Genomic DNA, 24,630 nt, shown 5'->3' with positions numbered 1-24,630 from the left:
CTCCTATCGTGTCTGGGCAGAATTGCAGACACTTTCAAATTCAACCCTAATTCTCGGCTTTTTTTCAACAGTGACCTGTACTTGTTGAGTAATTCTGCCGGTCTCCTACTCTTAATGTTATTAGTGCCAACGTGTACAACAATACTACCTTTTGTGCCCTTAAAAGATGATATCCGCTCTACAACGTCATCAACCTTTGCCCCTGGGAGACATACCTTGGTCCTGTTCGACCTATCTTTTTTACAAAGCATGTTCCCCGTTTCCCTGACAATTGAGTCACCAACAATTACTAGTTCCTTTGGGACCAGCGCATTCTTCCTTGGGGGTTGCCGCGATGACCAAGTGCAAGCTCTGTCGTTGGTGTGGGCAGCTGAGAGCTTGATGGGCCCCTCACTTGTATTCGTTCGAGGGCATCCACCCTGTCCTTCAAGCTCTCATATAGGCCCATAAGAATTCAGGATCAAGTCGCGGAGGAAAGTGGTGGTTCACTTTCTTGCATGGATTTTTTCCTTTAGCTAGACCACGGTTAACGTACAATTTGGTTGCCTCAGATTTCAGGCGGTGAATTGAACCCATGCCTTTCAATAAACGATACGGTAATTGACATTTTGCGAATGTTTCCATGTGCGATGGAGCTGTTGCTTCGGCTGGAAACTCATTTTGAGTTCTGAATTCCACCAAAGTCTTGTATATGGACTGATTGTGAATTTTTTAGAGGCAGCATATTTGGCAACCGTGTTGATCCAGTTTGTGAGAATGTTCAGAGCCTTGCTATCTGCACCTGAGACCGACTGACTGAGCCACGGAGTGAAAAAAGCCCATTAAAGCTCTTCTCGTTATCGATAGAATTCGAACCTGGGCCTTTTCCAACCGGTGTGGGGAAGACTGTAACGATACCACTGTGCAACTCGCGCAGACTACCAAGCCATAAAAGTCTTTGACTCAAGGAATCGCCTGGCTGACGAACGGGGTGCTCTTCTCCCAAGATCCAAGAATTATGCTCGCCATCTAAAACCAGGTATTCAACACCAGGAAATACATTGTCAAGATCCCCTGAGTGACATATGTCAACGATGCCATCTGACCCCAGAATAATAACGTGTGATTCAGAGTGATTACCGAGATGGAGTACACTCCAAGACATGACCAGGTCGCCAGTAGAATACACTACTCGACGAAAATAACAGAACAAAATGTTTTTCATTAATATTTTATTGTGAACAGCGAAGGAGAATATTTGATATAATTGGCATCCTGGCATTCAAATTCCGAGTATCCAATAGAAATCGATCTACCACCTTACTGAGCCGCACATTCTGCAAATTGTTCATGCTCACAACAACATAGGTTGCAACCACATCACTTTATACCCGTGTCTTTGGCTTGCTCAGTAGGACAGTCCAATCTAGTACTTTTCTCTTGGGCTACTTTTGGGCTGCAATCACAGTCTGTACAAGCTCTCCTATTAGCTGTCCGCGGTTGACAATTTTTCTTTGATATCCCCATTAAATTAGTTATTTTCTGAGTTTATTTTGGCACACCGTGCCTGATACTGAATTTTATAAAAAATAATAAAGTTTTCAATTTTTGGAAAATGTTTTCTACTATAAATTCGGCCAAAACTTGTGGCCGAATTTACAGTAGAAAACTTACAGTACAATCGCTGTGAAACGAGGGCGTTCTAAATGTTGGAAAGAATTGATAAACATTTGGTAGACCTGTTGGGACACATTCCCTTGGCAAGACGACTAGAAGATTTATTCTTGGGGTGTTCTATTTACTTATAGGAAACAGAAACAGTGGTTTTCGCCTTGTATGTTTCGCCCAGGTCACGATTTTTGAACCAAAAACTTCACAGTCTAAGTTTATCACAAACGGACCTTTGCTCCTGCGGTTGAATCCTGGGATCACATCTTATATAACTGTGCCATATATGCAGACCTTCGTTTGACTGTTCAGAACATGATTGGCCCTTTGACTCCTAGAATGGTATCAACGTTCTTGGACAGTGCAGAAAACTTTAATGCTGTACAAATGTTTGTTCATGCAGCCTTCAGTAGAAGGCGCCAGAATACAGTCTTAACCAATCGGGAGCGAATGGTTCTTCCAGTGCTACGGACATCATCATCATCATCATATGTACACTCATTGGAGCGTTTCCGGAGCAGTAAGCTCAACAACGCAATTTTAACTATTTACATCGACCTATTTAGCCTTCCGTGCTGAGATTCAGCAGGGAGGTTTACCATCCTTAGCCCATGGAGGCAGGTCGCTACTACCCTTAAAATATTTACATCTTTATACACTTTATTGATAGAGATCAGATTGCTTTGATCAAACCACAATCAGAAATCTAAAACAGTTTAAAATCAACTAGATTATACATCAATTTAGAGGTCGATTGTACTATAATGTGCAAAATCTATGTACAACAAGCAACGACAAGCAGTTGCACACAATGCTAACATCCGCTAGCATGCGGGAATAAATAAAACTTATTTACAAAAATGTGCCAAGCACAACTCACTTATTTATAGTTCTGTACATTATCTACAACCATTCTATGGAAGCACAAATCATCCGACAGGAACGGCATACCCAGGAGGAGAGCAACAATCAAAAAGAGCCCAACACTGTCTACTGAGCAGCAGGAAGGAGACGCTGACCAACAGAGAAGGCTGAACCCAAGAGCTAGTTGTTATGGAAACTATCCGTAAACAACTTTACTTTTAATCTGCTCAAGGTAGTTCTTGTAGATGGGACAATCCCGACTACGAACCAAATGGTCAGAGGCACAACTGCGCTTCAAGCAGTTCACATAAGTAGGCTTCTCGGCCTTTTTTGGGTACTCCTTAAGAAAGTGGCCCTCCCCAGCACAGTGGCCACACACACAGCCTTGAATTTACAGTTCTTCGCTTGGTGCCCAAAGGCAAGACATTTGAAACACTTCACTGTGAAGTATATATCTCGCACTTTGTCAGACGACCAGTGCAGGAACACTCTGTCTTTCCTATCAAGATATTCCGCAAATCTGTGGGAACTTCGATGATCGAGTTCTTGGTGTCCTTGTTCGTGACTTTCGCCACCGACCTTACTATGGTACTCGTCTGGAAGAGAGATCTACTCACACTGTGAAAACTAAGATTCCGCTCAAACAGATCAGAAAGAAAATCTTATTTTTCGACTTCAGCATCTACGTCGTAGATGATGAGACGTTTACTAGGCTTCTTGGGTCTTCATTCCTTTCGCCTTTATAGTCTCATAGTTTAGTACCTTTCGAGCGTCTTCTTTACTGGAAACCTCCAGCACTACTCCAGCATCCTTGATAGTTCTCATCCAACGGACACTCACACTCTTTAGAACAGGCTTTACAGGCTTGTAAAACAGTCTGCTTTACATCCTCACTGGTCTTCAGAGTCTTGGAATCCGACTTTATCAGAACGGCGTGCACTTCTGTCTTCTTCGGAATAATGCTCATTTGGCTTCGCACGACATCTGCGTAAGACGTGGGCGCAATGCTTACAGAGAGCTGACTCTTCAACATCGCCTTTAAGCGACTGGTTCTCGAAATATACTTCGATAGCCTTAGCTTCCAGCTGATCGCACATTCCAAGATGTATACATAGCCGCTCTGTTAACTTTGTTCGGCTCATTGAACATAAAGTCCTGGAGTCTCTGACGCACAACTTTCATATCTTTGAAGTTTTCTTTCGAATCTCCTTCGTCTCCTTCGGAATCCTGTCTGAGCCGCTTCGCAGCAGTCCTCTGGACTGACTCAACAACCGTCGAGTCATTGGATGAGTCCTCATCCATAGATGATACCAGGTCGGTAACTAATTGTTCGAGCACTACTTGTGCTGAGCCTAGCATACCTGTTTTAGCCCTACCGTTCGCAGAGACAACCGTCACGACTAGTAACGTCCATCATCTCACTGTCCAATGTCTTCTGAAATAACTTCTTTGGTTGCGTGGACATGGTTGTAAATACAGACACTTTGCAACAGTACTTTTATTTCTATATGGCTTATTTGGAAACACAATGTTCCATTCCAAGAAAATGCCACACTACAAATATCACTGTTGACCGACAATAGTCCGTCGATCAAGGCCTATTTAGTCGACCAGGAATCCCCTAGTCGCCCACCCCGGAATGTGTGGAAGTGAGGCCAACCAGTCAGCAGTAGTCACTGCACATGTCAATAAAAAGTCTCTTATTGGAAACAAGACTGTGCACCCAGAAGACTGTGCCCCCAGACCGCCAAAATGGCACCGGGCAGTGCTACGGACAGTGAGATTGGGGGAATTGGCAATGCACGAACAGTCCCGGCAACTGAAACTTTTGGGCCTTTGAAATGGTTTTTCTTCTTACTTCAGCTTTCCTTGCGAGTTTACAGAACAGTCAATTGGACTCATGTGTGTCCAGCTTTCACTTACAGGAGGTATTAAGCTGTATATATTGGCAATTCGAAAATTATAGATCTATTAGAGTACCGTTTATAACTGACACAATATAATAGCGTAGCTTAATTTAATTTATTATGGTACTCACCTTTTTATAATCTGCATTGATGTTGGAATAAATTGAATGGTAATTTTAAATTTAAGTTAGCGTGAATAAGTTAGGATTTAAAAACAGAATTAAAATGTGCGCGAGGAAGTAGAAGTGCACGTCTTCGTCCTTGGTTGTCAATGCTGAAATTTGAAACGATTTTAGTTGTACGGTTGGAAACAGAAGGCCAATATCCATAACAAGTGGCTTTCGTTTTACACGTCTTCAGTTGGCAATGGTAGAATGAAAGTAAACGCGTGTATTTAAGAAGACTAAGTTCCCGTGATGCTCCTGGATACACGTGGGAATCTCAGGTGCATAAGATTCCAGACCGGTGCTATGTTATAGGGTAGTTTGGAATTTAATACTTGAAGGGTGGAATGGCGACGAAACCATTCGATAACTAGGGCTTCGTATTGGAACATTTTAAAACTGGATTTTAATTTGATAATAGGAATGGCTGAATCTACTAAGGGGGGTGTGGTTGTGGGATTGAACGTGTGTTGCTAATTCGGTATTGGAGTGTCCCGTCCTAAAGCTATTGTAGTGGTAGTACGCACGTGTGTTTGATGTTTTGATGGAAGCGTATTTTGTGGTGGTGCTACCAATGCAGCAAGCGTTACAGTTATCTTGACATTTTATTAAGTAGATGACATTATTCACGTTACTAATTTTGTGTATCTTTATATGAGTTGAATAATGAACCTAGTTTATTATAAGATGAGAATGTAAGGGTGATATCGGTACCTTTGAATAAACGGTGGAATTGGTTGGCAAAATTACTGTGGTAAGGGAGGATAATACGTGGATTATTATTGGACATGCGTTTGAGTGGGTTGTTGATATTATTTTGGACTGTGATAATAGTTTGTTTTATTAATTGAATAGGATATTTCCAAGTTCATTATTAAGGTCGTAAGGTGTGGAACTGTATTTTATAGCATTGTAAATCTGATTGAAAAGGACTGTTTTTTTTGTATTGAGGAGGTGATGCGATTCAAAGTGTAAGTATTTGCCCGTGTGAGTATTTTTTCTGAAAATTCTTGTTCCTAGTTTTGTATCGCTTCTGTGTATAGTGAGGTTTAGAAAATTAATTTGTCCATTTTCTTCTAATTCCAGGGTATATTTTAATCTATTATGCATGGAATAAAATTTAATGAAAAGATCATTTGTTGTGGATTTGTACCCTATTAAGAGGATATCGTCAGCGTATCGTATAAATAATTTAATATCTGGGGGTATGGTTGTAATATATGATTTTCTACGGAGGCTAGGTAAGCTTCAGATGGTTGGAGGGACTGAGATTTCCTAATCCCATAGGTAGGCCATGGGTTTGCTGGTAAATCTGATTAAGGAATCGGAAGTATCTGGCATCTAATAGAAAGATTGTGAGCTGTGGTATGCTATTAATTGAGAGGGAAGTGCGATTGGATAAGGTTTTGTCGTCTGTTAAGAAATTAGGTAAGGTTTGTAATGTTGACGGCAAATGTACATTAGAGTTCAATGAGACTACATCAAAAGATGCTAGGATGTCGCCATCATCTCAGCAGTTCTGCTAATACGGTTCTACCAAAACATCAAACACACGTGGGTACTACCACTACAATAGCTTTAGGACGGGACACTCCAATACCGAATTAACAACACACGTTCAATCCCACAACCACACCCCCTTAGTGGATTCAGCCATTCCTATTATCAAATTAAAATCCAGTTTTAAAATTTTCCAATACGAAGCCCTAGTTATCGAATGGTTTCGTCGCCATTCCACCCTTCAAGTATTAAATTCCAAACTACCCTATAATATAGCACCGGTCTGGAATCTTATGCACCTGAGATTCCCACGTGTATCCAGGAGCATCACGGGAACCTAGTCTTCTTAAATACACGCGTTTACTCTCATTCTACCATTGTCAACTGAAGACGTGTGAAACGAAAGCCACTCGTTATGGATATTGGCCTTCTGTTTTCAATCGTATAACTTCAATTGTTTCAGCATTGACCACCAAGGACGAAGACGTGCACTTCTACTTCCTCGCGCACATTTTAATTCTGTTTTTAAATCCTAACTTATTCACGCTAACTTAAATTTAAAATTACCATCCATTTTATTCCAACATCAATGGAGATTATAAAAAGGAGAGTACCATAATAAATTAAATTAAGCTACGCTATTATATTGTGGTTGTATATATTGCATAATGATGTGTCGATTTTAAGTTAAGACATTATGTTTGAAGCTGAGACCTAATATTTGTGAACACACAGCTCGTGTATATTTGATGTATGTTGTAGATTTGTTAAAATTATTTGGTCGTTGTTAATTAGATTATTCTTTAGCTACTATAGTAATCAGTTTTCCATTGGGAATAAGGAATTTTTCAATGTTTTTGGATGGTTGTGTACGAGATTTTTTTTTTTTTTTTTAAGAGAGTTCGGCTAACGCCGAGAACTTTGTTCGGGTCGAGGAAAGTGTCCCTATCTACCGCCGGACAGTGGCCTCTGGCCCACTTTCCCGTGGTTGTGAACGAGTACTCGGAATCCGTCGCCCGAGTGATTGTCAATTCCGGGTAGCCACACACACACACACACACACACACACCATCAAAAGCAGTCGTCCGCTGCTTTTTAAAGAAACGGTTGATGCTTTTCGGTCAGTGGTCGTAATCCCGCCAAAATGGCCGGGATATCCCGCGTTTTAGTTTTATAAAGATCGTAAATTAAACAAATGTGGTTCGCTCATTGCCGATAGGAATACGAAAGGAAAGTAGCGGAAGACATTAAAAAAACAGAACACGTGACAAAACTTTGGAAATGTTTATTTGAATCTGTTTACAACAGCGATAATTTGAATATCGTACAATATTTGGATGCAAAAACAAAATTATCCAAAATACAACTGAGAAAAAAACTATTTTTTCGTGCATTGCAACTACAGTGTGTGAGTTCTTACACAGTAACCGAACAGTGCACTTTAGGTCATCCTCGTTTCAAATTCCTCTGCTCGTCGGGATCTCAATTTGGACTTCGAACTGCGAACAAGCTGAAGAGTTGTCCCGAAAACGAAACGTCTTCTTCCGATCTCGGGATGTGGTAGGTTTGCCACTACGTTCGAAAAATAACAAAAATAACCTCGTCCTTAACGGACACGTGCGCTTCTTTATAGAATAACGCCGAGGAAACTCGTTGCACAATGGGGATCTCGCAAATCGCGATACGACAGATCCGTGTGGGGTGAAAACAGCCTTCTGGGTTTCACGGACAAGCTGGAAGAGTTTTCCAATCCGGGGATCGGAGACCGTTCGAGGACATTCGTGAGTCGACGAATTTTGCTCCAACAGAAATGCAAAAACATTGGCGGAAAGAAGCGACGAGTGGATCGGCGTGCCGTTTAACCTTCGCCAGTGATTGATCAGAGGTGAGAAGAATCTCACATGGAACGGTGCGAAATAATGAAACAGGCGTCGTGGTTTGTAGAATTGCCACTCTTATCGCGAGTGTCCTTTTTTCTATTTTTTCTCCGAAAAATAAACTGAAAATCAAAACTGATTTCGCCCGTTTTTCGCGTTCTTTAGATAATATTTCCTTCGTTCCTTTCGCAGTTTTTCTCTCTCTCTCTCTCGTTGTAATAAAGTAATTAGAAAAGCGATGTCGTGGAATAAAATAATAATCGTACCGCGTCACAAAAGCCCCTTTTTCTTTTTTAACTCGCTAATCGAGAGTCTCCGTTTGCGGGTGGAAATGTCTCGTGGCCGCTGTGGCATCCGTTTTTCAACCTCACATCCGTTCTTATAAAAAGCACGCCTAACCATTATTCTCACGACGATGTCCTCATTTAGTAAATTACACGCGGTTTTACTTCTCTGTTAACGTAATCGCAGAGGAAAAGCCATAGTGAGCTGTCTTTCCTAGCCAAAAAAAAAAAAAAAAAAGTATATATATACACCGACGAGCCAAAATATTAGGACCAGCGAGTCGTTACGCAAATCGAAGCAACTGCGGGTGAACTACGACGCGTGCGCGGGTCGGGACACGGTGCAAAAAACACCGGATACAGAGCTCCGTTAATTCACAGAAGGAAAGGCGGCGGACCTAAGTGAGTTTGACAACGGCCAGATTGTAAAGGCCACACGACTGGGTCAGAGCTTATCCGAAACGGAACGGCTGGTGGAATGCTCACCAACCTAGCTAATTGGAATGCTCGTCTCGGGAGTATTTTGTATCGCAACACACGGTACTTCGAATTCTGCTGAAAATGGGGCTGCGTAGATGCCGGCCACTCCGAGTGCACACGCTACCACGGTTCACCGGCGACAGTGCCTACAATGGCCACGCGAGCATCGAACAGTCAATTGGGCTGATGTGGTTCGAGCTTTCAGGAGGTATTAAGCTTATATATTGGATAATGATTTGTATTATAAGTTGATTTTAAGTTAAGACATTGTTCATGGGCACTCGGAGTGGCTACGCAATCCCATTTCCAGCAAGGTCCGATGTACTGTGCGTTGTGGCACATTACTCCCGTCACCAGCATTTCAATTACCGGCTAGTTGTGCCGCAGTCACCCTTCTGTTGCCGCGTACCATCCGGGACGGCTTTTGCTCACCTCGAGCATCGACGACCGATGGTCGTCCAACACCTCGCCGGACGTTTGTGGGTTCCCCTCCTCGGACCATTTTCGGTAAGTACTAACCACGGCTGACCGTGAGCATCCCACCAGCCCTGCCGTTTCGGATATGCTCTGACCCAGTCGTGTGGCCATTACAATTTGGCCCTCGTCAAACTCGGTGAAGTCCACTGTCTTTCGCATCTGAAAGACAAGAGTAACACTCATTAACGAAGCTCAGTATCGGGTGTTTTTTGTACCGTGTCTCGACTGGCGCACTCGCCGTTGTTCACCTGCAGTTACTTCGATTTGCGTTACGACTCACTGGTCATAATGTTTGGCTCATCGGCGTGTATATATTAGGATTGTGGGTTGAAGGTCTGTTGTTGATATTTGTATGACGGATTCTTAAGACATTGGTTTGTTTTTGTTGAACTAACTAGAGAAGGAGGGCACGGTTTTCATCCCTAACAGGGCATAGCAATCATAAATAGATTCCTTGCACTGATGCAGTGATCTCGCTCCCTCGTGGTGTATTTACCTTGGCCAAATTACTCAACAATGAACAAGCCCGTCTGCGAGATGCAACCATCGGTGGTCCCGGAAACTGGTCAATGTGGCCACAGTGGGACGACAGTCGGTGAAATTTCCATCTACTCCGACAGCGGTCAAACGAGGGAAGTTTACGCACCAGAGAAGGGCAAAAAGTCTACCTTGCCATCCACAAAGGACTACTGTAAAATTAAACGACAGTCGTTAGTTCTTCGTGGATATAAAAGTGCACGTTTTATTGTACGTCGTGAAAGATGCACAAGTGGTAATTGGTGACATCTCCAAAGAAACGCATCTAAATATTTCGGGTTATCAGGTGACTCGCCTTAACGAACAAAGCATCGCCAGATTCGTTTGGCCGTCGCTCTTCAAAAGCATTGCTAATTTAATAAATTGGTCAAAGAGTCTCAGAGCGTGACAGGACTGATACGTTATTGGCGAAGTTTAAGTGACACTCGCTCGATTTAAGATGATTCAAGTTGACAGCCACGTAACCAAGGAAGTGCTCTACTCGAGTTGGAAGCGGAACATCTTCCGCCAGTCAGCTGTTACCTTAGCACTGTTCAGAGGACTCCCCTTTTCTCTCAGCAGGACGACTCCCCTACAGCTACAGTCCGCTTATGGGATGTCAAGGGATGGCTGTCACTGTCGTCCGAGGACACTGCCACTTCACTCCCAGCGGTGCTGTAGAACGCAGGTATCCCCATTCCCCCGATGACGGTGGTGCTTAGGTACATCCTGCCGTCTGCAGTCTTCTGCACCACCCTGGTGATGGTGGGAGTGTTTGCTGCGGAACTGTGGTTCGTGGAAGGCCTCGACGTTTTAGTAGGTTGATCTGCAAGATAAACACCTCTGAATTAGACGGCGATAGATAACAGCGGACTGTGTGTGTGTGTGTGTGTGTGTGTGTGTGTGTGTGTGTGTGTGTGTGTGTGTGTGTGTGTGTGTGTGTGTGTGTGTGTGTGTGATTTCGCTGAATTTTAAACTTTACGATCACCCAATATGATCGAATTTCACTTCTTTGTCCCGTCCAGTAGTCAATGTGTTCTGGGAAGTGGAGTTTTGTCACTACTCTTCCGAGAAGTGACAAAAAAACCACTTCCCAGAACATTGACTACCGGACGGGACAAGAGTCCCACGAGTGAATCCCAACTATGACATTTTGCACTATCTATTCAGCTAAACCAACATTGAATCGCCTCTGCTGGGCCTCAAGTTTTCTGGATGGTGCGGACTTGACCAGACAATGAGCCAGACAACTCCCTTGTCTGGCTCATTGTCTCCCCCTTCCTGGCAGGGAGGGGGGATAGTTTGCTGTCCCCTCCCCCTGCCACCCTATTTCTTCACTCTGGTGGGGCATGGGTATTTTTATTTTTATTTTATTTTATTTTATTTTATTAATAACAAGATACACAACAGGTAACCATTAACAGTGTATCTGAGATCAGATCAATAAACATAATAACAATAATATGAAATCCAACAGGACGATAAACATTGATATAGATTCAAACAATAAAAACATATGTACAAAAGAGGATTGTATTAAGTTAAGTTACCGGTAAAACAAGTAATAATTAATCCGTTAGAGAATAGAAAAATAATAAAACAAATAATAATAAACTACAATAATTAGATGTGAGCTAGTCACTTTGCAGTTTAAGTGAAGAGGCAAACTTGTGGATGGAGTTCATCAGTGATTGGGAGTTGTCAAAGAAGTCAATGCGAGAGTCATTTGCTGATTTGCTGATTCTGTTCAGTGGACTGAACTTCATTAAGTCCGTGTTGGCAGAGTCAAGGCGAAACGGTGTAAGGTTCCTGACTTGTCTACAGGGAGCATTGAAGTTTATTTTACTCAGGATATCAGATGCTTCGTAAATTCCAGTGATTACTTTGGCTAGAAGGGCGATGTCAGCAGTAACTCTTCTAGTGCACAGAGGCCTCAGATGAAAGTAATCACACAGCGATTCATAATACACTGAGTGATAGAATAGAGGATTGCGGTACGTAAGGTAACGGATAAAGTTTTTTTGGACTGCTTCAATTTTGTTAGTTAAAGTCTTTGTGTGAGGATTCCAGATGGGTGAACTGAATTCAAGGATTGACAGAACAATAGTTTTATAGAGGATAACCGCATATCTGTAGCTTTTGAACTTGTATGTGTTCCGTTTGATGAATCCCAGTGTTTTGAATGCTTTGCTGGTGATTTTAAGGACATGGGCATCGAATTTAGCACTGCTGGAAAAGAGAATCCCTAAGTCGTTAACTTAGGGATTCTCTTTTATACTATACTCCGTATTCATTAGTTGTGGAGATCTGCAAGATGAGAAAGAGATTACTTTGCACTTCGAGGGGTTAGCAGACAAGCCATTCAGAGATAGCCACAGAGAGAATTTATTGAGAGCACATTGAAGCTGTTGAGAATCGGTAGTCTCCTTCACTGCTGAGTAGATCTTAAGATCATCTGCATAGAGAGCAACTTGAACATTGGAGGTGTACATGAAAGAAGGAAGATCATTTACGAAAACAATGAAGAGAAGAGGACCTAAGGGAGAGCCTTGTGGTACTCCGCTTAGTGGTATAAAACAGTCTGAGTTCACTTGATCGATGATAACGCTCAAGGAACGATGCGTAATATAGCTGCGTAGCCATGAGAGCAAAGGGTCACGGATACCATATAGCTTAAGTTTTTCCAGAAGTTGTTCGTGCGGGACTTTATCAAATGCCTTGGATATGTCTGTGTAGACTGCACCAACTTGAAGGTGGTTATCAAGGACTACAGAGGAGTATTGCCAGAAAGGAAGTAAATTTGTGAATACTGACTTGCCACTGCAGAAACCATGTTGATTCTAATCGATAAAAGGCTTGAAGAATTCGAAGAGATGTTTGTACACTGCTGTGTCGAAGAGTTTAGCCAGGCTGTTTTGCAAGGTTATGGGTCTGTAATCGCATACGTCATTTTTATCACCTTTTTTGAAAATAGGAACTATATTGACCTGCTTAAAGTGCTTAGGATACTTCCCCAGCCTGAGAGACAGGTTGAAGATCCGCAGTATGAGGGGTTTCAATGTAGTGACAGTCCTTTTCCAAAATAAGCCTGGAATGTCATCTGGGCCTCTGGTATAGTCATTTCTCATGCTTTTTAATGCCGAATTTAAATCTTCATCAGTGATAAAGAGATTAATGAGGATATCATCTTTAACAGGTGTGAAGTCAGGAAATGAGGCAGGTCTCAATGTATCATTTGTTTGAATTCTGGAAAAGTGTTTGGCAAACTCTTGAGCAATACTGAATTCGTCAGATAAGAGAATTCCATCTGCGTTTCGGAGTTGTAACTTTCTACTGGTTATGTTCTTATGCTTCATGAAATTCCAGAATGGTTTGATATCTCTGTGAGTAAGCAGACTATCCTGAACTGACTCTGTATACATGTTGTAGGAGTTTAATATGAGAGTTTTCACTTCTTTGCGGAGTTGGCTGAATATTTCATAGTATTGACTGTCACCTGTTTGCTTATACTTGTTTCTGTAGAATTCTTTGGATTTAATTTTACGTATTAGTTCACTGTTATACCAGTGCGGGTAGGTAGAGCGTGCGGTAAGATGGGATTGAGGAACAATGTCAGATATAACTGAATGGACACAGTTAATCAGGTTGTTGGTGAGCACATCGATGTCATCCATAGCGTCAGCGAGCTGCTTGTCTACATTTCTTAGAGCTAGGTTGAGCAGAGGCCAGTCAGCCTTTCTGAAATTGAATCGAGGAGTACGGGGGCTGCATTTGAAGTTATGAGAAGTCACTGTGATGTCAAAAGTAATTGGTGAATGATCCGAGTGAAATATGGGGTTGTCGGTGTGAACATCTATATGAGTAGAGGAAAATATTAGATCGAGGTAGGCATTTTCTCTGGTTGGAAAGTTGCAAATTTGTTCCAGACCATAGCTGTGAAGCATATTAAAGAGAGCCCTAGTCTGCAGTGATGGAGAAGAAGATCCTAAATTGGCCAATTGACAGTTAAAGTCACCCAAAACCATTGCTATGTCGGCAGATTGAATTAGTGGGAAGATTGATTCCAGCGAGCTTTCTAAGTACTGGAGGTCTATATTAGTTAAGGGAGGTGGAAAATAAAGCAATACTATTAAAACTTTTAACTTGCCAAGATGAAGAAGGCAGTATACTGATTCAATATTTGTGAAATTTGATGCAGTTTCACAGAGTATATGGTTAGAGTGTATAATAGCTACTCCGCCTCCACGAGATCCTCTGTCCTTTCTATGGATTGTATATTGTCCATCTATAATCTCCTGATCATCAATATCAATGGAGAGCCAGGTTTCAGTGAGCAGGTAAATGTCGTAAATATGTGAGCCTTGGATTGCTCTGAAGTGGTTTAGGTTGCTAATTATACTCCTGCAATTCTGAAGGTAAACACTGAACAGTAGGGATCTGGGGATTCTATGACGAGAGGAGAACGTAGTATGTGTAGATAGCAGGGTATCTGATTGCTATGCCGGTGGAGAGGAGATTTTGGACTCCCTTGATGGTCTGTCCGTGAAGCGTTTTACTAGAGCCCCTGATAAATGGGATCTTAGATTCAGCACTTTTTCTGTTTGTGATGGAAGGCATGTTATTATAAAAGATGAGTAGGCGGGACATCGTGTCTTCAGAGAACGGACATCTACTCCGAAACCATATTCTTCTTTAATTAGGTTGATAAGATCTTCAGATTTAGTGGCGGGTCCAAGTCTAGAAAGAAAAATTCGGTCTTTTGTGGGAATAATTGTGATATTATACTTGTGTTTGAGTAACTGAGATTTTTCTGCAGTAGTTACATTCTGTGTTTGATGAGTTATGGCTGGAAGCTTGGAGAAAGTATCTTGAGATATAGATGCTTTAATATTTTCTGACGGTTTGTTCTGTTTTGATCTTTGGTGTGATATTTGAGACTGGCAATTAGAAACAGGTTTACTCGCTGTGGCGGCAGATCTACAGACAGGTTTGCAGACCTCATTAGATGTGGCAGCAGTTATTTTTGCATACGTTGCCTTAACTGATGCTGAAGAGGATTGCGCTTGGTGACTCTGAGCTTGTGAAATAGAGGTACAGACAGAACTGTTCCGCAGAGGAGAGTAGGTGGGAGGAGTGGTTCTATTTACACCAGAAGAATCATCTAACAGAGTCTGTTTGGCAATAAATTGCTCAGTTGAATGACTTGAGTCATGAATGTTAGCAGGCTTGAGCAAATTAATATTTGCAGCAGTAGAAGTATTGAGGCCGGTGGAAGGTGAAGATCTGGTCTCAATACTGAGGGCATCGTCAGTTAATGAAGAATTCGTATTCACTTTGAGCCCATTGGTTTCGAGAGTAGGTTCAGAATTCTTCCTAGCTTCCCTTAAGTGGCAAGACATAATTGAAGTGAGATTTTTAATTTGGGCGTTAATGTCAGAAATTTCAGCCTGTTGATTAGTTAATATTGTTTTTATACCACAGATCTCCGTGGATAGCTCGCTGTTTCCTTCATTGAGTGTATTAGAATCCAGGAGAATTTCAGTTTGCAGTATGAGGTGCGCTGATTAGATGAGTTTGAATGAGGATTTTCTGCATAGTGTTAAAGAGTAGTTCCTGGAATTCAGTTGATTGCAGAATACCAAAGGTTGGATTCAGAGTTTCCGTAGGGAAGGAGTTAGCGCTGAGATCTTCTGACAGCACAGATATATGTGTTTGAGTTGATGCATCTGAGATTTGATGCGACCCCAAAGACAACAAAGAAGGATTAGAGGCTTCATCCATGTACGACTCAGAGTCGGTATTTCTAGTTATTGGCATGATATTTGTCTCAAATGTACTAGAGTACGGCATTTCAACTTTGTTAGCGGAAGAGGAGGAAAGTGACTCAGGTTCCGTGCTGTTTGGCGTTGCAACAGTTATAGGGCTTTTCTGAGAATTTCTGAGTCGACATCTATCACAACAGAATGATTTCCGCCGACTTTTATTTAATTTTTTCAAGTCAGAATGTGTACAGTCATTGCATATTAATTGTTTGCACTCAATACATTGGACAATGGGGTCAGAGCTGGTCCCACAGATGGTGCAGACGCTAGAATTTTGACAGGAGGTAGTATTTGTCATATTGAATTCAGTTGCTGTAGTGTTACTAGATAATTTAATATCACCACAGTTGTGGTTTAGCAAGCAATTGGCACTGTGACCTGCCGGTCGCCTTAATTGCCCTGAAGTGAAATCCACAGGGAGCAGGGGTCTAAGTAGGGAGGGAAGAACAGAGCGGCTAGGCAATACTCTAATGCCTGGTCAAGGTCAAGTGTCTGTTGGACACATGTATAAGTTGAACTACAAGATAATGGCTGAAAGCGCTTGTGTGGAGTAGCGGAATGAACATGCAGAAATTCATTTAATACTTATCTGTTGTCCGTTCAAATAATACAGTACTTGCACCTGGCAATCCAAGGGCCTATCCTTATGTGGTGGCACTAATAGGAACTTAATACTTTAAATAAAAAACACACAAAACAAGAAAAGTTTACGGAGCATATCATACAGACAGCCGGACACAATCATCCCCCTAGCGGAATGCCCCACTGTAAACTGGAGATGCCTTCCCTTTCGGCTCCATATTTCTGTCTATCTACCCTCAGGTTCGGCCTTCACCCCGCTCTATCTGACAGCAACGCGAAGACGCCCCACACAATCTAAATCACCAATCGAAATTAATTTTGCCCAACATTTTGGAGTTCTCCTAGCGCTTCCCGCGACGCGTGCGCGATTTAAAAAAAAAAAATTTTTTTATGTCCTAGCCACTGAAATCTCAAGAAGTTGGGTGGCAGGATCTGCCAGAGTGTATACTAGTGGGTACCTGGTCTGCCTCCACGGGGCGAAAGTGGGGCAACGTGGGGCCTCAGTAGAGGTGTGGTGGCTAAACGAACAGAATAACAACGGGACAAGGCATCACACATATACAAAGTCCACAAACTTTTAAATCTCTGGCTTTTCCAGTCAACTGGTTCACCCACAATGTAAACTACGCGGAGATGGGGGGAAACCCCTGGTGCCGCTTGACTCTAAACACACCTTACACTTCTTCGTAAAGGTTATAGTTTACAGTAAAGTTCTGATGTATCACCTTTCACGGAATATTCCCATAACAACGAGTGGATACACAATGGATATAACTAAGGAGTAAAAAAAAGAAAAAGCAAGAATATCGGATCATGGGCCTCTGTACCCCATGGGCAGTGTGTGCCCAGCTTATAGGAACTATGGGATCGTTCCACGTCTGTCGTCCAGGCGAAGAGATAGTCCCTACCATCAGGTATCTGCAAGCCGTCCAAGCCCTCCTCCCAGATGGGAAGATTATTCTCTGTGCCGACGTCAACTGCCGTTCTGCAATGTGGCAGAGCAACTCGGAAGACCGCCCGGACAATCACAACGGCCGGCAACTGGAGAACTTTCTCGCTACATCCTCTCTTGTAACCCTTAACAAGCCTATCAACATAACTACCTTCAGTAATACCCTATGGGAATCCACAATAGACATCTCAGCAGCCACTAGATCCATTGCCACTAAGATCACTGACTGGAAAGTCTGCGAGGCTTGGACAACTTCCGACCATAGGGTGATTACTTTTAACCTTCAACGCTCAATAGAATCAGCACCTCCGCCTAGAAACAATATCATCCGTTTTAACAAAACAGATTTGAACCCCTTCAATTTAACGGTCCAAGCTTCCCTTAAAATTCCTGGAAACGCCAATCTCACCAACCTCAACCACAACCAGCATCAGAGGAAAATAACATCAGTCATAACCAATGTCTGTGACAAAACAATCAAGATGAAACACCCTTTCCCGAGTGCTGTCCCATGGTGGTGCAACCAACTGGATCATCTACGCCATCAGGTTCATGCAGCATAGAAATCATTTCAACGTGCTCGCCGTACTTGGCCCCCTCATGAAGTTGATGCTCTACCCAATAACTATCACAGGCTAAGAAATGACTACACTAGTTTAATTAGAGCCAAGAAGAAACAGTCTTGGGAGCACCTGGTCTCCACGACTGGAAACAGCACCCCCTGGGGAGTTATGTATCTCACTGTTACAAACAAGCTCCCCAGGGTGACGTCATCTCCTCTACAGTCACCCCGCAGGGCACCACAACCCTCACATGGAAAGAGTCAGTAAACAACATCTTGGACACCCTGTTCCCGCTAAACACAGATCCTCAATCCAGCCAGCAACAAGAAGTGTGTACTGAAAACGCATCCACTTCTATAGAACAGCCTTTCAACTTAGATGAATTAAAACTTGCCATTGGCAAAACAAAAAAAAAAAAAAAGCCCAGGGTTAGACTTCATTGAAGCAGAAGTAATTAAGAAGCTTGCAGAGAAGTAATCAAATCTCCTTCTCAGCTTGTACAACCATTGTCTGGAAGTTGGACGCTTCCCGGATGACTGGAAAGAGGCCAATCTACGCCTCATTTTGAAGAACCCAAGTAAGCCACCAGAGCAGCCAAGGTCATACAGACCCATAGTACTCCTTCCCGTTTTAAGCAAAATATTTGAACGTCTTCTCTTATCCAGATTGGAAAAACACTATAAAAATGCAAATCTCCAGTCCTCAAACCAGTTCGGCTTTCGGATAGGCCGTTGAGCAGAAGATGCTCTTCGACAGCTCACGGATTCAGTCAAAAATTCAGCCACCAAATACTTCTTAGTAATATCAGTGGATTTCGCCGGGCCTTTGACTTGCTCTGGTGGCTAACTATACTACGAAGACTCAGAGAAGCTAGCGTTCCAGCAAATCTTTACAGTTGCATACAGGACTATCTTCATAACAGAAGTGTTACAGTCAGAAATGCCTATCGACAAGTCCCCAGAAATGTCTACAGAGGAAGCCCCCATGGCTCTGTCCTTGGCCCTTTCCTATGGAATGTGGTCATGGACGAGTTCCTGAACCTAGACCTGGGGGATGTTTCCACCCAAGCCTTCGCAGACGACTTGATACTGACAGTCACTGGAAACAACAGCCATCGGAGCCCTTACAAAGTTACAAGAATGGGCCAGCCTCCATAAACTCCATATATCCCCCGAGAAAACTACTTCAATTCTACTCAGAGGAACCCTTCAAATAAGCAGGTCGACGCAAATTAAAATTGCTGGTAGAACCATGAAACTGACAACTGAGATGAAGTTGTACCTTGGGGTAATTCTCGACCCCAAGCTTACGTTTTACCCGCATCTAGACTACCTTCGTCGCAAAGTCAGGAACTGCACGGCAATGGTAGTGAGGATCAGCAGTGGGAATAAGCTGTATTTATTCCCACTATAACCTACTGTGCAGGTGTCTGGTATCATCGTGCACTCATTGTTCGTAACCAAAGGAAGCTCACCTCCATCCAGCGTAATATCCTTCTCACTATGACCCATGCCTGCTTCACAGTAAGCAACCCAGCGCTCCAAGTCTGGGCAGGAGTTCGCCCTCTAGACCTGCAGATAATTCGCAAAGGCGTGCACTACCGGCTCGCAAAGGTACTCCCTACCAACATCTTGGATTTCACTACAAACCCAGCAAACACTATCAAACAAGAAAAAAAGCGCCTTGCATCTTTCCTTGTTAACGCCTTGCAAAGCAGATGGAATACGACCTCCAAGGGTTCCATCACTAAAATATTCTTACGCGAAATAGCCCAGATCTACACTAATCTAGTGGTATATAACCCTACAGCCCAGGGTTATACCACTTTCCTGATTACAGGCCATGGATCCAAAAATCACAAACTTGCCTCCATGAACATCGTGGATGACCCTCGCTGTCTTTGTGGTGAAAACGAAGACTGGGTTCACCTATTCTATGTTTGCCCACTCTACGAGGACCTGCGAACGTTGCTCATATCAAAAATACATGCCTTGCCTCAAGGAAATGAACATTTTCAGATCAATGAGGAAGACCAGTACCACGCTTTCTCTGCCTTCGCCCATGATCTCTTCACCAGAAGAAGATCACTGGTGCAACGTCCTGGAACTGATGCACATTGATCAACACCCTTTTCTCATATACTGAACATCTTCACCTAGATTGTGACCACTTCTAGCTACTGGACTTGACACTCGGGTGGCTTGAATTGTTTCATCCGTGTCTCTCTTGATACGTAATTGTCTCCCCACCCTCTCGAAGGCCCTCTTTTTCCACTTCCACTTAGGTGGGAGAATTCTCACCCAACGTGCGGAGGATGCCTTCCATTACATCCTCCGTAGCTCTGTCTATACCTCCTTTCCTTTACCCTCTCTGGTACATCCTGTACTCCCTGTACCCTATATCTTTTTTTTTTTTTTTAGTTGGTTTCTTTCCAGGAAGCTCAGACGACGTGGCGGAGACTAGCCAGAGAATTATGGGCAGCTTGGCTATCTCCTAGTGGTGTGTGCGGGCAACGTGGGGTCCCACCAGGGTCCTTGCGGCCAAAAGCCAGGACACCCAACAGAACCCAGCACAATACTTTTTATTATTATTATTATTATCATCTGTTTATTCCAGAAAAGGAAACCACCCCGGGACGGCAAAGTGCCAGGAGGGTGCAAGTACATATCAGGGTACGAGATACTACGGGCAGTGGGTTACATATACTGAACACGTAGTCTCGTCCCGAAATACATTTTATACACATTTTATGTTTAATATATACAGTATTTACACATTGATGATTCTGTACATACATTACACAACTCATATATTCACAATTCACTAATGATTCCATCTATAACTTACATATTAACATAACTGTTACAGAAGGTATATTTTTACAGTCAACAAATTATTATTGTTCTGAAAGCAGAAAGTTTCTCTTTTACTCTAAATTCTTTGGTACTTTGCAGCCGATTCATATTTTGGTAAGTCTGTACGAATCCTGGAAGATCTCTTTCCGGTATGTTGCATCCTCACACAGTTTTTCGGCATCTATGTGTAGTGAGTTAAATATTTTCGCTGCATTTGATGGGAAGAATCTTTGCAGGCTACTAAGATTGTTCAGGACTGGACGCAGTGGATTATTTAGTTCTCCGCAACGTCTAGCAGTGACACGCGGTTTGACTAGAATATTATCCAGGACTGGAGCATCCACTCTGCCTGTGAGCATTTGTGCGAGAGTGTGTATGTTCCTGTTAATTGTCCGCTGCATCCAGGGTGTGATGTTAAGGTTTGAGTAGAGAATGGCCCTTGAGATAGTAAAAGGGTGGCCAGCAACTCTGTTAAGCCATCGCAAGAACCAGTACTCGATCCCAAGGACGGACTTATAATGTGAATCTGGAGCTGAAGACCAGATTTGCGAGGCATACATTGCAATTGGCAGGACACACATTAAAATATACTTGGTCGCTAGCTGAGGATCCCTAATTCCTACCAGTTGTTGTCTAGTAGCCCATAAAGCGGCGAATATTTTTGTCTTCATATGGGCGAAGTATTGAGCAAAGGTAAGTCTGTCATCCCACTTAAGAGCCAGATCCAGGTGAGAGTGCATTTCTTCCCTCTGGTGGGGCATGGGCATGCCTCACTGAAAAATTGGGGGTCACCTACCCTATCGACCCTCTTCTTCCTATTTCACCCACCAGCCTTCATTCTCCCCTCCCGGCACTTTTTCTTGCACAGCGTATAGCCCTACACGTCCAAATTTAAAATACACCAAAAAATTTCGCCCAACCTTTTAGGCACTTCAGAAACAGGCTTTCAGCGTCAAACCCCATATTAGTGCTTTAATGTAAGTGATTTAAAATCAACCGCGGTCGTTCCAATTTTATTTTAGGTCCTAGCCACTAAAATCCCAGGAAAGTAAGTGGCAGGACCTGCCAGAGTACAATTGACTCAATGGTAACACCCGGCTAGCCTCCACGTGGCGAGGTATGGACAACGTCTGGTCCCATTAGGGGCCTGGCGGCCAATAAGCCGGATAAACAATGGCACAACATATAACACTACTCATGACCCACACATTTCTAAATCTCTGGCTTTGACAGGGTACTGTCACCGATACATAGAACATTCGCGGAGATGGGAGAAATTCCAGGAGCCGCTAGACCCTCAATATACCTCATACCTCATACCTCATACTTTTTTCACTCTAGCCCCGTTCACAGAGATCGAGATGTCATTTTTATTCTGCTTTCAAGTTATGGTCATTTGGGCAGACTTCTGCGCATTAATACGGAGCCCGATGCAATCCAGGTAGCTCTCAAATTCTCGGATTGTGCTATTTGCCATCTGGCAAATACCTTCTGCTGTTTCATGGTCTTTGGAAGTGATGAAGAATTTTACATCGTCAGCATATGTTATAAAATTGTAGTACCGTGCAAGAAACGGCTCCAGGGCGGCCGCGAAGAGAGTAGCCGAAAGAACTCCCCCTTGTGGCACTCCTCGCGAGATGGTAAAGCAAGATTGTAGCTTTTGGTGCTTAACAGTAAGTTTCCTATGTTCTAGCAGGCTGGTTATTATAGTTAACAGATTTCCTCTTACATTAAAATAATTCCTTAAAATCGCAATGAGCGCTGGAATTGAGACGTTGTCGTAGGCTGCGGAGATATCCAAAAAAATAATATCGATTTGCTTTTTCTCATTTAGTGCTCTCTGCACGCGAAAAAGGGTTTCCAGTAAGTTTGTTATTGTTGATCTTCCCGAAATGACTGAGTGCAAATGTGGTGGTCTATGGCTGAAGCAGTGTGGATTGAATTGGGGAAGCAGTGCTTTTTCGAATACCTTCTGTAGGATGCAACTAACAGAAATTGGTCTGTAATCCTTAGCCAATTTTGGGTGTTTAATCTTTGGTATTGGGGTTACAATGTAATTTTTCCAGGCTTGCGGGAAAGCTCCTGACCTAATGATTTCCTGATAGATGTGCAGTAATAGATCTATTATAAATGGGCTACTTATCTTAAGGATGAACATTGGAAATTTGTCTGGTCCAACAGTGCCCTTATTGGGCAGATCGTTGATTGCTTTCATTACGCTCTCTTTGGTGATTTGTATTTCACTCAAAGGAGGTCTTGTTGGTTCCTCTCTTGCCGAATAGTTTTTAAAATCTTTCAGGAATTCAAAAATTTTGTTACCATTATCAGTGTTCTCAATTTGATTCAGTCCATGCAGGTTACTAAAAGTGTTATTAGCCCATTCCTTGAAAATGCATTCTGTCATATTCTCTGTGCTATTTCTATTGCTAGTAATTCTTTTTGCTCGTTTTAGTTTGTTAAGAACAACATTGCAGTGTGCCTGTCTTCATTTTGATGAAATGTGCTCTTTCTTTCTTATAACGAATGTGATCGGCAGGATGACCCGTTCTTTGCCATTTTCTGTATAGTTTATGCTTCCTGCGGAAACTTGCTTTCAGTTGTGGGTTAAACCATTCTTTTGTTCTCTCAGATATTTTGATTTCTTTTGCTGCTCCTTCCAATGCTGTTTGGTATAGCTTTTTAGTGATCATTTCTAAAGCTTCTTCGTCTACTGGATTTTCTTGCAACTCATTCCAGTTGTAAGTAGTCAGGTGACTGAGAATGACCTCTGCATTAATATACTTCACGGAGAAAAGATACTTACTTTGCTTTTCCCAGTTCGTGTGGTTACCCTGCATGTATTTGTGTATCTTCAGTGCTGCTTCTATTTCAATGGGATTGTGGTCCGACTTAAATTTTATGCAGTTTTGCGCTAGCCTTATGTCTAAGGAACTATGATACAACAGGTCAAGTTGCTGCATTCCCCTTGTCACTGGTGTCGGAAGCTGCGTTAAGTGCAATGCACCCAATGTAGCATCCAGCTCTTTCTTGGCCTCCCTGTGTTTCGGAAGAGGCAAATTAAAATCTCCCGCTATTATTGTGTCGACTGATGGCTTTAGATTTGCAGCAAGCCAAGCATAGAGTTCGTTTCTTGTCTCCTTTGAGTGCTCAGGTGGGAGGTATATAATGCATAACTGTATTTTCAAATATTCTATTAAAAAGGTAACGCAAGCCCCTTCAAAATTATTTGAATTGGTTTTTCGTTCTCTTATAGGCTGGTATTTATTTTGATAGCAAATTATAACTCCCCCTCCTCGCCTATCTGTTCTTCCGGTTCCCACACATTTGCAGTTTGCTGCCGCAGTTAGCCGATCTAACTGTTTTCCATTTCCCAACCAGGTTTCGATTAAGAAAATGAAATCCAGGTCCTCGTACATCATCATCGTTTGTAGGGTGTGGAGCTTATTTGAGATGCTCCTCACGTTTTGTACAAACAGGTGGATGTGATGTTCTGCATCCCCAGCTGGGGATAGTTTTCTTGATTGCTATTGAGCCCGATTCCTTGCATCATTTTTAACCAGTGGTCTGGCCCATCTGTCTCTGTAGGGCTTGACTAAGGTACCTACTAGCCAGGCGTTTACGTCTTGTAGGCGAGTTGCTTTATGTGGTGGACAAGAGATTATAAAGGAGGAGTAAGCTGGGTGTCGGGTTTTCACTCGCTTTACTTCCACAGTTATCCCATGTTCGCCCTCACGCATGGCTTTAATGTTTCTGGGCTGTGTTGTGGGTCCCAGCCTTGATACAAAAATTTGCTCTCTGGTTGCAACGGAAGTAATGTTGTACATTTCAGAAAACCGTTTGTTTGTTTCAGGTGTGTTACAGGAAGACACGTTAATACTTTCTCTGTGAACTGGATTATGTCGTCGGCTGTCCTCGGTGAGATTAGGCATGAAATTTTGGGATGGGCGGGTTTTTCTACCCTCAAAAGTGTTACGCTTTTTAGGTAGCATAGTGATGTTCGCATAAGTGAGTGGGTTTGCAGGAACATGATTTGAGGGGGAAGATGTAACTCTGGCGTTCGTACTCTTGGAATACATGCATGCCCCAATCATTTCAGTTGATTCCTGTTGTCCTAATATTTCTGAGACTTCTTTATTTTGG

At 42.7% G+C, this 24,630-nt stretch overlaps 1 protein-coding gene across 1 annotated transcript in view; it reads right to left on the bottom strand.

The window, feature by feature from the left end:
* Positions 1 to 9,508: 9,508 nt before the first annotated feature.
* Positions 9,509 to 24,630, bottom strand: part of LOC150085119 (uncharacterized) — a 199,244-nt gene continuing 184,122 nt past the window's right edge. The window contains exon 17 of the mRNA XM_090373880.1: positions 9,509 to 10,542. Coding sequence (XP_090230006.1) covers positions 10,292 to 10,542 — 251 coding nt within the window. The 3' untranslated portion in view covers positions 9,509 to 10,291. The remainder of the gene's footprint in view (positions 10,543 to 24,630) is intronic.

The sequence above is a fragment of the Mastigoproctus giganteus genome, chromosome 5, assembly GCF_048544385.1.
Source record: "Mastigoproctus giganteus isolate SK-2022 chromosome 5, ASM4854438v1, whole genome shotgun sequence".
In the NCBI taxonomy this organism is placed as follows: Eukaryota; Metazoa; Arthropoda; class Arachnida; order Uropygi; family Thelyphonidae; genus Mastigoproctus; species Mastigoproctus giganteus.
This window is presented reverse-complemented; position numbering and strand designations above follow the sequence as displayed.